Here is a 14,372-nt window from a genome sequence, read left to right as displayed (position 1 = left end):
ATACTACAGACCTGTCTGCTCGTTGGATGGCTTGGGAACGGACGGGGCACGGGTCGTCACATAGTTGTCTGTGTTCACGAAAGACGTCTATGGTGGAGGGAAGGCCTATAGTGTCTCAGACAAACATTATGGCTTCAGGAAGGCTCCTCTTCCTGAAGCCTTGTTGCTGCAATTCGTGGGGTGGGCAGAAGGGCGGCCAAAGTGGGGGTTCAGCAACGAAAGGTTGGTTGTTACTCTGTGCTTCACTCTGTAAATAGCAGCAGCTATTAGTCAAACCAAAAAAACATTCTCGAGAACCTTAATTGCACGAAAGAATTCACTGTACATCAATGATGTAGAAAAAAGAGATTCTCCCGATAATGCCATGTACAGGACTATGCCAAAAATTGTTTTACAACATATATTTCAGAATCATATTTAATTGAATAGGTTTCCAAAAGAATCAAAATTCATTTATATTACGTGCAGTTTTATGTAATTATATGAGTTTTCAAAAATATATACGTCAACTAATAGAACTAAAGTTAACTAAACAAACAAACTAATAAAGTAATTCAAATATGTCAGTTTCAGTCTGTTTTCTATTTGATTCATTTATTGCTAACCGTAAATATTACACCGCGTTTGGAATATAATTACTTTTTCCGTTTGTTCGAGCCGCGTGGAACGAAAGACGAGAATGGAAAACGTGAGGATCGGCTTCGCCCTTGGACGAAGGGACGCGATCAGCCGTTTCGCAGCCACCGTCGAGACGGTGAATCGAGAGGGCCGAAAGTCTAAATGGGTAAAACTGGTACAAAATCTGCTCCTCAACCTGGATCCGGCTCTCCGAGACAGGGAAAAGAGAAAGGTTCTTCTGACAAAGATCAACGACCTGTGGGGCACCAGCAGCAGGAGCAGCAGTAGCAATGGTTGAAACCAAAGCCACTGCAGCAGTGCAGCCTTACAGCTGACTGATGTCGTGGTGGCTGAAAGTCAAAACCAAGAGCGACCTAATGTACCTTGACTGTTGAACCATGAACGTCTTCCAACCTTCCACGGCAACGCGGTCGCCGCACCACGGTCGCTGGACTGGGATACTAGCACCCGTGCTATACATGGACCTGGACCTGATATATTATCGCAGCTGACTGACACCCAAGAGCCGATAACCCGGCTGCACCGGTGGAATGTTCACCTGTTCATCCCGGAGACTGTCTGCATTCTGCTGCCAGTGTGGCATCGTCGGTGACCGCCATAACGAAGCTCCTACGCCTGCGACATGCAGATAAAGCCTAGCAGCTAGAACTGGCAGGGTTGCTCAAGAATGAGGTGGCTCACTAGGAGAAGGACCACGTTGTGCTGCGGCGGACTATGAACGAACTGCTCTTCGGGGCGACTCTCGAAGAAAGCATCTTCCCGAGCAACTGGAGGCGGCAGAGGCTGATGCTGATCACGAAACCGGCCTGATCACCGCGGCTGGCGTCGTCGCAGAGGGCCCTGAAAATGATGGCCTCTGGAACGTGATGTACGACGAGGTGTCGTTGTCGTTTACAATTCTATAAGGCGTGCAGAGTCCTTTGCTGAGTAGTTCATCGGTGGGTGAAGGCAAACTCGCTATGTCCGCTTCGCTTGAAAACGGTGGTGCTCCAAGGGAAAGGAAGAGGTGTAGTCGAAGCAGTTCATTTGGGCATGCAACTGCTTGACCACTCGCGCAGAGCAACTGACGGCGCATGGGCTGCTGGTTGAGCATGGCTGAGCAGCGGACGGACTAAACCGGACGAGAAAGTCCGAAGGCGCTAAGCGATCGCCAAACTCAAGCAGACGTCCATCAGTAGTTTTTTTTTCAAGAATCTGGATTAACTATTCAAACATAACATCACAACATGAAACAAACTGATTTTGGTTAATTTTCATCAAGCCCTACCCTACTCATACCATACCTACCCTCATACCTACCCTTGCTCATAATAAAACCATTTGAACCAGAAAAGAGTTTCGGCGAGTCAATACGGTTTTTGTATTGACTCGCCGAAACTCTTTTCTCGATTTAACTTATCTGCTCCCTGCCCGATGTTTGAGACGACGGCCTGACCTCGAACTCAGAAGTGATGGGCGGGCGTCTTCCATCGGACATAATGACCCGATACTAGCTCTCTGTCGTACGTAAAACCATTTTTCGTCACTTCTTGACTTTAATATGTCCCTTCTTGATCAGTGTCGTGATGTTTTCGCTTTCATATCTTCTTAGTAACTGTCAAGTCCATGTGTTTCATTCGTATATTCGTGTATGTTTCTCTTTAAATACCGGTTACAAGCTTCTTCGTCCGTTTCGCCAGTTGCGATTAATGTTAGTGTTAGTTCTAAGCTCTAAGTAAAGTTGTCAACGTCTAAGTAAAGTTCTAATTATAGTCTAAGTAAAGTTGTCATTCAGCTACATTGCCCGTTGACTTGTTTTTGTAATAATCTAAAAATAAATAAACAATTTTACCAATTTACCAACCGGAAAAACATCACATGTTTAAATTGTTAAATTATATTGTTCAAAGGTAACTAGGCACATTATTAAAACCAAATTTCCTTTTTTTGATTTTGATAATAATTGGTTTTTTATGACTAAGTTCATGGTTTGGTTTGAATTTGCTTCACGATCCGTTGATTCTTGGTGAAAGACTTTTCCATGTCATTTACGGAAGCAGTTTTGAAGAAAAAGTATTGCTATAGTAATATTCAACTAGAATCGTTGCATGTAAATGTCAATCGAGAAACTCTCCGTTGTTAGCTATGATCTAAGGCAGCAAATGCATTTCCGGTTACTTGTAGCGGCAGCAAGCTATTCAGGCTTCTACTTGAGCAATGCCTGCAGAGGGAAGCAGGAAGAAACTGCCGATAACGATGGTCACTATGAATAGGGCAGTTGAACGATTGATCACTGAATCTTGAAACCAACAGATGACTGGGATGAGCCAAGTGCTTTATAAGGGGAGGAAGAAACGGATGGATCGTCGTGTGCCGTGTACACGACAAAAAAGACGATCTTCGTAGGTTTTTATTCTCAGTAAACGAGGGCGTCTGCAGCCTACGTCCCATTTTCCGAAGCAAAGCGGAAAACGCGGTCCTGTAAAGGGTGGAGTGGAGCACCAAGGTTCAGTAAGTAGCCCCCAACGGGGGGCGCCCTTCACCGTCCCGGCCTGTGCGGCATTGCATCGAGCATTCCCTCTCCTTATAAAACAAGTAAAATAATGCTTCTGAATAAATAAATATTTTCGTAAAAAGTACATCGTACTTTGCTTTTTGACGTTTAGACGTACATTCTGCAAATAATAAAAATAGTCTACCGAAAAAAAGCTTGCGACGCCCTGGTCCGAGCGCAGTTCAAAAGATACAGGAAACAATTCGATTTTTGTGGTTTGCAATTGAAGTTGTTTACCATTAGCGTAACAAACAAAAACTGCTACTGGTAAGCCGAAGTTCAAAAACTATTCTTTTTTTTTAATAACAAAATACGGGTCTCTCTGTTGTTCATTATATTTTTTGTGGCTATGTTTGGAGGCAAGTACATTTTTTAAGTAACAAAACACGGGTTTCTTTGTTGTTCATTATATTTTATATCATTTTTTTTCTTTTTTCGAGATAATACATTTTTTCAATAATACGTAATAATACTATTTACAACAGTGAGCTGTTCAAAAAGGAATGGATTTTAAGGACAGCATAGTATGGAATGCAAAAAGGCTCATGCGATGCTTTTCACGGGTCCTATGAAAATTTTGTTTGAATTGGTTAAGGATGTAGCGCCATTTTGAATCCGTAGTCAATTTTCTTGGTTTTCGGTTATTTCTTCTCACTTGTTGATTTAAAGTCCATTCTCTACAATCGCATTTCAATCCATAGAAAACAGATTCATGTATTTATTCTTGTTTTATAATGTTTGATTTGTTAGTTTTGCAACTATATTGTTGCCCTTGTTTGTTTTAGATTCATCATCTTAATTTCATATTTCATCATTGCATTTTGCATGCATTCTTTCTATATGATGCTGTCATTACAAGTGAATATTTACGATTTCTTCACATTGTACTAACATTACGTGTCATTTTCATATTCCGCTTAACATCATTGAAATATTGGACAATTGGTTTTCTCAATACGCCTATCATCATTGCTGACGTTATAATTAAAATTACATTACAGCTATTCTCGTTCAATCCTTTATACATAATCCGTTCAAAAAAAAAAAATCTTGTAACCCTTTTAAAGTTTAAATTTCTGCCTCAATATAACGTTTTGTATTATTTCCTTCCTTTTCGGCCGTTTTCCATTGCCAACTGTCTCAATTTTCTCGTTTTGCTTTGCAGTTCTGTTGCAACCGAATCTGTTCTGGCTCTTTTTTAATAAACAGAAAAAATGTTATACATCTAACTATAAAGAAAAAAAAATCCTAATTATAATCAGGAAGGTATTTTTTGTATCGTTTTCTAGCGTATGCCCTTTAGAACAGTTATTTTTACTCGATCACAAAAGTTATTTAACGATAATGCAATTAGAGAGGATTTGCATACGTAATATACAGAACTTATATAATCTCCTATCTGGTACAGCGCAGGTGCATTGAAATATACCGCACAGATATGATTTTGCAGCTTGAATTACTTGTACTTTTAGAGACGTTCTATGTAAAACGACTTGGGAATGCTCGGTTTCAACTGTTATTCTTCAATATTGCATTGCAGTGCAACATAGACAAGATTTGCATAGTTAGGTCATTTCACTCATCACAACCCTCTAATTATCAAGTATCCTCTTCCCTAGACATATACGAGCGCGTTCACTGTTAGCTTAGATTTCTATCAGTATTGTACACAATCCTGCTAACACTGCATAACAAAGAGTAGAAGTAAATAAAATAATGCTCATTTTTTCTACTTTTCGAATCCGATTTACGTGTCCATGAATCCATTGATATCTTCGTCAAGCAATTTACCGCGTCTTGTTAAGAAATGCCCTATGCATGGGTTACTTCGTAATAGGTTTTAATAGGGTTCCTAATGATCTGTACATTTTATATATGGACGATTTGACAGACCTACTAAATACATCCACTGAAATGTTTAAGCTTATTCCACGGATATGGATACGAACGAGAAATACAGGGAGGGAGCTGCCATAAGAATGAAGCAGCACAATGTAAGATTCGAGTACATAAAGTATTACCTTTATCACCCTAGCTGATTCCGGCAAACTATGATTCCGCAATTCGAAGGTCAATCGAGAAAAAGTGCTGATATGATCTTTTTTATATTACCTATGCATCAAATTTTCAAAAACGCGCTCAAATTTTTAAATGACCAAGTTCATCTCAATGTTTTATTCACTTTCGATTGCTATTCGTGGTTTAATGTTCACTTTCAGCATATTCATTGTTCTGTTGTGTGACAAAATACTGCATACTCTTCAAGTATAGCTTAAAGCATATATTCGAATTTAAAAACAGAAACGAAAGGCAGATGCAACAAACTGTCATTACTTCTTTGAAAGAGTGAACGCAATCGTAAGCAAAAAAATGTTCTTGCTCAGCTTTGATATGATATTTGAGTTTTTCCTGATGGCTGATAAAGGTTGAAATCATGTTACGCGATTTTCACATTCATTAAAATGAGGTGAATGAGGTTCACTATGATATGAGATGGTGAATAGTAGGTAATGTAAAAAGTCGATGCGCGTTTTGTCATCGAATAACGTTGATGAACATATGTTGGCCAATGTGGCCTTGATTTTACCAATAAAAACTCGTTAAAAATACGACAAGTCTACAATTTTTCTTACGAAGGTGTGATGATTTAGCAATCATGCCAAAATATTTTGTCCAAGGTAATAAATGTCGCATTTTTAAAAGAATTGGCCCATGAAAGGTGTTATTACTATAAAATGCTTCAACGTTGCATACGCACAGTATCCTTTTTCAATTCATGGCGTTGATTGTTTTTCGAACCATTAGGTGCAGAAGCGATTCGTTTGATTTAATTTTGATAATTTTGAAGTCAGTTTTCTATTAGCTTAAGATCTTCTAAACACTGAAAAAAAAAAACCGATGTGACTTTTTACTAATTAAACGAGAAAGCTATGTTAAAACATGGTCAGTAAATTCATAATCAACCATGTGATTATTTGAGATACGCGTTAATAATGTGGCTAAATATGGATGCTCAACATACGTGTAAAATGATTGTCTATCATGGGATCACCTGAACAAAAGATCATTTCTGAGGTTCACTTTTCACGAGTGAAGAAAACAGTTATAATTTACCAACAAAAGCACAGTTGTTTCCAAATTACGTACATGTTTGAAATCGGGTACAAAATCCATTAACCGGATTTAGAAATTATGGGTTGTATCCATCGTATACTTTGAAGCATACACTGTTTAATTACCGTTTCTACCGGATATCGGAAGCAATTTTTTTTTATAGAAAAAAGACCACAAAACAAATTTCTTCAGTGATTTGAAAAAGTGTTTCGCCCAGTGTTTCGCAGAAGTTCCACTTCGATTAAATTATCAAAATATATATACAATTACGAAAAGTTTCACACGGTAGATAAAAACACTATTAAATTAGATTTAAAATTAAAAAAAAACATTTAAAACACGTTCAAAAAACGATTTAGATGAAGTGCTGCACCGGAATTAGCAGCTGCGAATAAGCGACAAGTGATATTGAAAATGAGCCCTGTTTTTTGTTCAAATGCTTTCGCTTACACCATGTTGACATATTTATCTTGTGGACTTATATAATCGAGTCCATTTGGGCTAAAAGTTTGCGAACCCATTGGCCCGGAAAGGGCAGACGTGGAAGTGAGACCGAAGTTAGCAGAAGTCGCGTAGCCTGTGTGGCTCATATTGTAGTTGCCTTGATTCTGATTATTGAAGTAATCCATCTGACTGTAATAAGACGGCGGGTTGTAGTTGTTTGGATACTGCTGGTACTGGTTGTGCCAGAAGTTATACGTTTCGTGATTTGGTACGTACGACAACGGATTGTGTGATGTCTGCGGAGTAATCGGTGGCGATGGTGTAGTCATTATAGAAGAATTTGAACCGAGCGGTGTCAAGTTTCCGGCAGCCGATGGTCCGTTAGTGAGCCCAACGCTACTTATACCACCGACCACGCCGCCGATCGAGCTACCAATTGTGCCACTGCCGATGCCTCCGGAGACGCCTCCTCCCGCCCCGAGAGATTGGCCCAGTCGTGAGTTGATGTTGACGTAAGTGGCCGGAGAATGGTGCGCAAGATTCAACTCGGACTCTTTCAGTAACTCGTAACCAGCCACCGCCGCAACCGCTTTCATAGCCGCTTCGCTACTAGAGGTGGTGCCTCCATGATGAAAGGATGAAGTTTGCTCCTTCTTACAGATCACGTTAATTGGTGGGCTAACGGAGGTCGACGGCGTGATCGGTAGTATTGGTGAGGCATTGCTGTGATTGAGACTGTGCTGAGAGCCGTTATGACTCGCAACGCTCGCGTTTGACTGGCCTACATTATTGGCGGTTGCAACTCCGCCGGCTAGATTTCCTGACGGCCCACTAGACTGACAATGATTGTGACTGTGGTTGTTCATCGGTGTGTGCTTTATCGTCGGTTTATTATTAGCGTTCACGATCGAGTTCTTACTATTGCTGTTGTTACTACCTCCGGTGGTTGTCGATGCCGAATTATTGGACGGTCCGCCTAGCGAACCGGATGCACTGCTAGACTGTTGACGAACTGACATGCTCGAACTGCTACCGCCGCTAGACGATTTAGTGCTGTTAGCATTTGTTGAAGTCTGGTGCTGCAACTGCTGCCTGCACTTGGCGCGCCGATTCTTGAACCATACCTTTTTACAAGAACAGCCAAATAAAATAAGCAAAAAAGACAGCGAATCGGTAAACGTGTGTAGTAGCAACGCACAACAACAGAAACAGTCAAATTATCCTGGTCCACACTTTTTGGAAAAACATTGAAATAGAGCAAACTGCAATCTCTGCCAGGCGCAAAGACGAAACCAAGACTCAATCACATGCCATGAATATTGCGGTTAACCCTCAAAGCATGTTTAATTTATCCTTCAAAATAAGTCGGTAAAAGGAGGGTCGTTCGTTACGGACGAAAGCAATGATTTTGTAATCGCCTTTCCATCTTTCGTGGATGGGGTGTAAACGTAATAAAAATGATGCGAATTGAAACAAATCAAAAGATCGCCAAGATAGGGTCCGCTACAGAAGCCAGTGAGGAAACCCAATTCCCAGGGCGGTGCAAACCCTCCAATGTAAAGAGGGTTTGTTGATAATGGACCCCCCACCAGGAAATGCCATTAGCATGTGCGGTAATTGAAAGCGCACCAGCGGTAGCCCGAGTTCGTGTTCCAAACTCTACAGGGAGTTACCACAAGCTTCCGTTTTGCTTATTCCATCATTTCTTGGCAAGTCAACAAGCGGGAAAATTAGTTTTCTATTCGATCGCAAATCCAGGTAGATTCGGGTAAAAATAAGAAATGACCAATCGCTTTCAACATATATATATATATATATATATATATATATATATATATATATATATATATATATATATATACATAAGGCATATATATATATACATACATGCATACATATACATATATATATATACATACATGCATACATATACATATATATATATACATACATAATACATTATAAGATAAGATAGCAGCTTCTTGATGCGCTTCCATTGATGTCTAACAAAAGGTAATAGAAAATGGAAAAAGCAAACGATGATGGAATCATACGTTTTGACTACTTTCACTTCCTTAACAGTTTACTTCTTTTACGTGCATTGTGAAATCTTTTGTAAGAAAATCATCGCCAATATAATCGTTTTGTTTCGGCATGCATTTAGAATTCTTTAACTAAGTTCAATAATACTCAATTATTTTATTCCTCTTCCTTTTCTTCTTCCTTTTTTCCTTTTTAAATAAATATTTACTGTTCTATCCATTAGTCCTTCACTCACGATCGCCGTAAGAAGCCACAACAAAGAAGCTCAGTCGACATCTAATGACATCGACATAAGAAGCGTAAAACCTACTTTCGCTTAAACCGCAGAACGTTTACGCCAGTAAAACTAAAAAAATATTCATCTTTTAATAAACAGTTCAATCAAAATCAAATATTTAATATTTAATATTTGTTTCACACAGGAATTCTGCATGAGGCGTAAGTAAAGAAAGACCGTAAGTATTGACGACATAAGTTAGTAAGCTGATGAAATGAGAAGCAATAGACCAAAGAATGTTTAATGCGTTGCAACCATCCCTACCTAACCAAAACTAAATCTGTTTTATTTATTTTGTGCCCGTGCATGTTATGGAATCTCACTGTAGATATAAAACTGCAGCGTAAGTATAACTTGGGTAACCTTATTGACGACAGCATAGTTAGTCTTTGTCATAGGGTATTTCATTTGGCGAAAGATTTTTAGCGAATACATAAACAAAACAAAACTATAAGGGTTTTATACGCGCCGGACAAAATGTAAGACTTAGATGGGTTTGATAATAGGAATCTTTTTAACAAACCTGATCACATCTCTGATTGAAGTTATGGGACCAAAATAAGTACTGATGAATTTTCACAGCAGCTAAAACTTACCTGTACTCTTGATTCAGGAAGATTTATTTTTAGTGCTACTTCCTCGCGCATGAAAATATCTGGGTATCGTGTCTTCCCAAAAAGTGCCTCCAGTACGTCTAATTGAGCGCGGGTGAAAGTGGTTCGTTCGCGACGTTGTTTTCGAGGGTTAACGCCTATGTGGCAGGATCATCAATGCAGTCAGGATTTAATAAGGAAAACAGATTATAAAGAAAATGGAAACAAATTAGTAAAATAGCAATGTAAAATTGCGGTTTTAGCGTTTTCATAATGCATTTGAAAAAAATAAAATAATTGAATCTATTGCTGTTATCTGAAACTCAAAACGGAAACTATCAATATATCTTGTTGCTTTTAAAATGCTTTTAATTTTATTTTAAAATTATAGTTGAGCGTTTTCTATATAAAATAAAAAATAAGCTGCTCCTTGTTCTTATAAATTGTTAGTGTTACTACACATTCCTTGAAATTTGAAGTTATTAAGAACGGTTAACGTTTCCAGATCCATGCGATTAAACATTCAAGTAATTTGGAAAACTTAAAGTTGTCTGGTGATCCATAATTTTATTTTTAGCCCCGAGCTCGCCTTTGAGAGGATGACTTGTATGGTTATCAATATTTGCCGGGGTCTTCCAACTGCTTGGTGATTGATTAAAACAGAAATATTAAGCTTTTACTAATATCCTGTAAGATAGATTCAATTTAATTCTGCTGTAACAATAAAGTGAAATTAAGGTTTAAGACAGCGTAGGTAACGTTCCAGATATTTAAGACGCTTTTGTGGATATATTGTCAATTGAAAATTCATGGGTTTTGTACACAACAGCTGAAGTAGTTACGCCTGAAATATGTCTGATTTTATTTTATGAGTTATTTATTTATATATATTTTTTTGTTGTGAATAATGCAATCGCAGTACAACTTTTTGAAGATTTTCATCAAGTTGAAGCTCATGCTGGTTACTAGGTTACGTTGTTTGTCATAAAAAAACCAGAAACAGTTAAATGTAAAATAATATTGTAGCAAGCTATCTCAGAACGGCAATGGTGATCAGATTCTGCATGTTACATGAATAGATATAAATGATCCTATAATGCAATACTTATCAGTCGGGTACATGATTATACAATTGCAAACGCTATGAATATGAATCGACATTTTTTTATTATGCTACTTCAGTCTGCTTAATTCGAAGAAAGTGTTTTCTTATGCAAAAGTCAAACCAATGAATATAATTTAAACTAAATTTTCCCGGCTGATGAGAAATAAATAAAATCGATCCACAATGAGTTGTTATTATTTTGATTTGTTATGTTCACTATTTTACTGTTTTATATTATTCAACTAAATTGATTTGAGGAGAGATTGGCCGGAGGAGCGAAATTGATGGATACCGGCGATATGAAATGGGATACGTACGATAATATTACACGAAGACGGTCGTGCGTATAACTTGGTGAAGCAGCTCAAATATGTGCAAATCTGGAGCACATATATATATATATATATATATATATATATATGTATGAATATTTGTATATATGAAATGCTTTATTAGTTGCAAACTGAATACATTGGTACTCTTAAACCTTTGACTGGCAGATTCCGCAGGATGGTAGAAATTTCGAATCCTTACAATGCATCCTTACATTCGACCTGAAAAGGGAAGCCTAGAATATTTCATTCCCACATTATACAGAATTTCAAACACCTCAGAGCTGTGCAACGAAAATGCCAGTGGACTGGTTTTTGCTTCCAACGCCAAGTGTATGTTTTCCATAAATTTATAATCTATGTGTTTTGCCCAAAATCACTGGCGTTTACATTTTGGCAAGTATGTTTCTATTAATTTTCAATCTTTTGATTGTTCCGTATTTTCCTGAACAGCTAATTGTTAGATAAATACAGATATTATTGTTTCGATATTTTATATTGGTCCTTTAATATTTTCATGTAAAAAAATATATCTCTCACATTTATTGGATTGTTCCACAAAATTCAATTCGATCAACACATAGTAATACAAATTAAGGAATTACGTGTAGCAATAGGTAACATAGTTGTTTGTCTAATAAATATTATATATAGGTAAAACAGAAATCATAATAATCAAAGAAACTGGAAAAGAAATAACCAAACAAGAACTACATCAGAACCTACTACGAAATCTTTTGCAAGCCAGAAACATTTAAAGTACTGCAACTTCAAATTAAAATTCAAAAGACGAATGGGTCTTAATATTGTGAGAATAATCATTCATGCATGCTTTAAAAACGCTTTAAATTATCATTACTATATACTGTTACCATTAGCTTCTTTTTTGAATTTCAGATAAAAGTTTCAAGGTACTAAACAACACTACCAAGTAAAGAAGCGCTTTCGGGCTTCTGGTAGACATTGCTTAGTAAAGGAGATTTCTTTGAAGATGCCGAAAACCGAAATGAAACGAACAACAGAAAGAAGTTCTTGATTTCGAATCAATCATTTCAATCAACGATTGTTACTGTCAATCTGGTACTAAGTCTCTTCGCCACCTACCACATAAAATGTTTAACATAGGAGAAGGTGGCTGAGTTGGTAGGACGCGTGAAAAGAAACTGGAAATAATGAAATTGGCTATAAGCTGCTAGAAAGTGTTTGATGGTCTTGATTTTTGAATTCCTTATTCTTAAACTCTTTCATGTTGGTCAATGCCCGGAATTTTGTCTAATTAGCCGTTACCGAAATCTATAAATTCAGGTGCATTAAAGTGTGACTATTGATTCAGTTCAACTGGCTTGTAATGTAGAATGAATCAAGAAGGATTCACCATTCTTTGCGACATGATAATTTTTATAGTTTTTTTTATCTTTTTGACTTTTTCAGATTTTCAGTAACTCGAAAACATCAGTTCAAAATAAATCTCTTCTTTTACTACCAGAAGGACAGGATAAATGCGAAGGATTTAATAAGAACAGAGAAAATTTTATATTTACCCCACATACCTTGCGGAAACCCTACAGCATCTAGCCCGTGAGGTAGACCGAACGGGGCTAAAGATGTCATAGGCATTCCGGGCGGTAAATGTCCATGCGGATGCGCATGGTGCGGATGGTGACCCGCGCCGTATCCATGGGGGTGCGGTCCAAGATCAGTCGATTTTAGAAAGCCCGCCATGAGGGCCTCAGTCGAGTGCAGCGCCACTGTGCTGGTGTCCTGATACTGTTGAGTTGATGATTATGGCGCTCGCACAATTTCTGCAACTCGTAATAGTCCAGAAACTGCTTTCACGGTGTGATCGGATTATCGTAGACACTTTGGAGTCTGTGAAAATGAAGTTGCATAGCAAAGGTTACTATAGTATCCAAGTATGAAATTATAATTATTACAAACAACAAAATATCAAAAATATGGATCATAGAAGGAGCAACATAGGCAAAGCTCAAAGAACGTGAAAAACAGTCAAGAATATCGAAGAATAAGTTGGTTTTTTGTGTTCCAAATGCAATGTGGGCTCTTGAACCTGGCGGATCTCCATAACAATGGTTATTTTGAATTTTTGTTTCTTATCGGTAAAATAACGACGCAGCATCAAGATGGAAATGCACTGAAAACACGGCATGTTCATTTGAGTTCAAATGGAATCTATATCAAATACGATAAACATGTTCGAGACAACTCAAACCATTTGACAGAAGATTTTGAAATAACGAATACTTAATTTAGATTGTACCATAAAAATTAAATATTCGTAGCCATGCACATAAGAAACAAAAATTAAGCCCATGTAGTGCATATTCGTAAGTAGAGCATAAAATTGTATTTAGCTACAAACTTTGGATTTGTAATGCAAAGGAACTCTGAAAGACCACATAATATCAGCACATTGTTAGACAACTGGCTTTTGAAAGATGTGAAGACACGTGGAAAAGAAAAAAAGAAACATAAATAATGCATTGTAAGGTATTTGAAATGCGCTATTCTCGCAAGATTCGTGCCTTCACTAAGCATTCATTTTTTTCATTTTATTTTTTATTAAATTTTCGAAAATGCGTGAAAGATTCTTGATGATTGGTTGGAAGAAAACCTACACCTATCTTAAGCATATTACAATTGCTCAATTTGTGGCAATGTGTGTAAATAAGCTCATAAATTTTTTTTATTTTCAAGAGCTTTTTACAGGTAAAAACAAAAACTAATTTACTAATTTAAACTCGTAAATATAAACACAATCAAAAAAACTTTCTAAGAAGGGGAATCATTTGACATGTTTTAATTTATTCATGTGCTGCATAAACCTGTATGCCTTGCAGTAAGGGTAAACATGATGAAAAAACAAAAACAAATGTTTTGAAGTAATAATAATAATGTACGTTGTTTGTATTATGTACTCGAAAACTTCTTGATGTAAATGAATTGGTGAGGTTAAACTGTCGGTTGAATTGATTTTTTTTTATCAAACATCTATAATGTATCCTACAATGTGTTGTAGCACACAATCGAAATCAGCAATACCAGATGATTCACGCCTAAACATATTTAAAGCAAACAGTAAGAACTCAGCTGGAAATTTCCTAGTAATGGAAACATATTTTGGCCCAACAAACGTGCCCACGAGGCACAAATCTAACGTGCCTGTGACAATAGAAAAAAGGACTTTCAGCCAAGCATGATTTACTTGCTGAACTAGCAGTTTGTATTTGTGTGAAACACGTTTTGGGGTGTGTAACCCCAATGTGTGGTCTGC

General features: G+C 37.4%; 1 protein-coding gene across 1 annotated transcript; it reads right to left on the bottom strand.

Annotated features, from left to right (window-relative positions):
• Positions 1-6,732: 6,732 nt before the first annotated feature.
• Positions 6,733-12,802, bottom strand: LOC128271414 (homeotic protein ocelliless). The gene is made up of 3 exons (XM_053009339.1): positions 12,622-12,802; positions 9,647-9,801; positions 6,733-7,854 (listed from the first exon to the last, which is right to left on the bottom strand). Exons 1-3 carry the CDS (start codon positions 12,800-12,802, stop codon positions 6,733-6,735), a joined length of 1,458 nt encoding a protein of 485 aa, XP_052865299.1.
• Positions 12,803-14,372: the final 1,570 nt, after the last annotated feature.

Source organism: Anopheles cruzii, chromosome X (genome assembly GCF_943734635.1).
Source record: "Anopheles cruzii chromosome X, idAnoCruzAS_RS32_06, whole genome shotgun sequence".
Lineage (NCBI taxonomy): Eukaryota > Metazoa > Arthropoda > Insecta > Diptera > Culicidae > Anopheles > Anopheles cruzii.
Note: the sequence above shows the minus strand (reverse complement) of the source record. Positions and strands in the feature narration are given on the sequence as shown.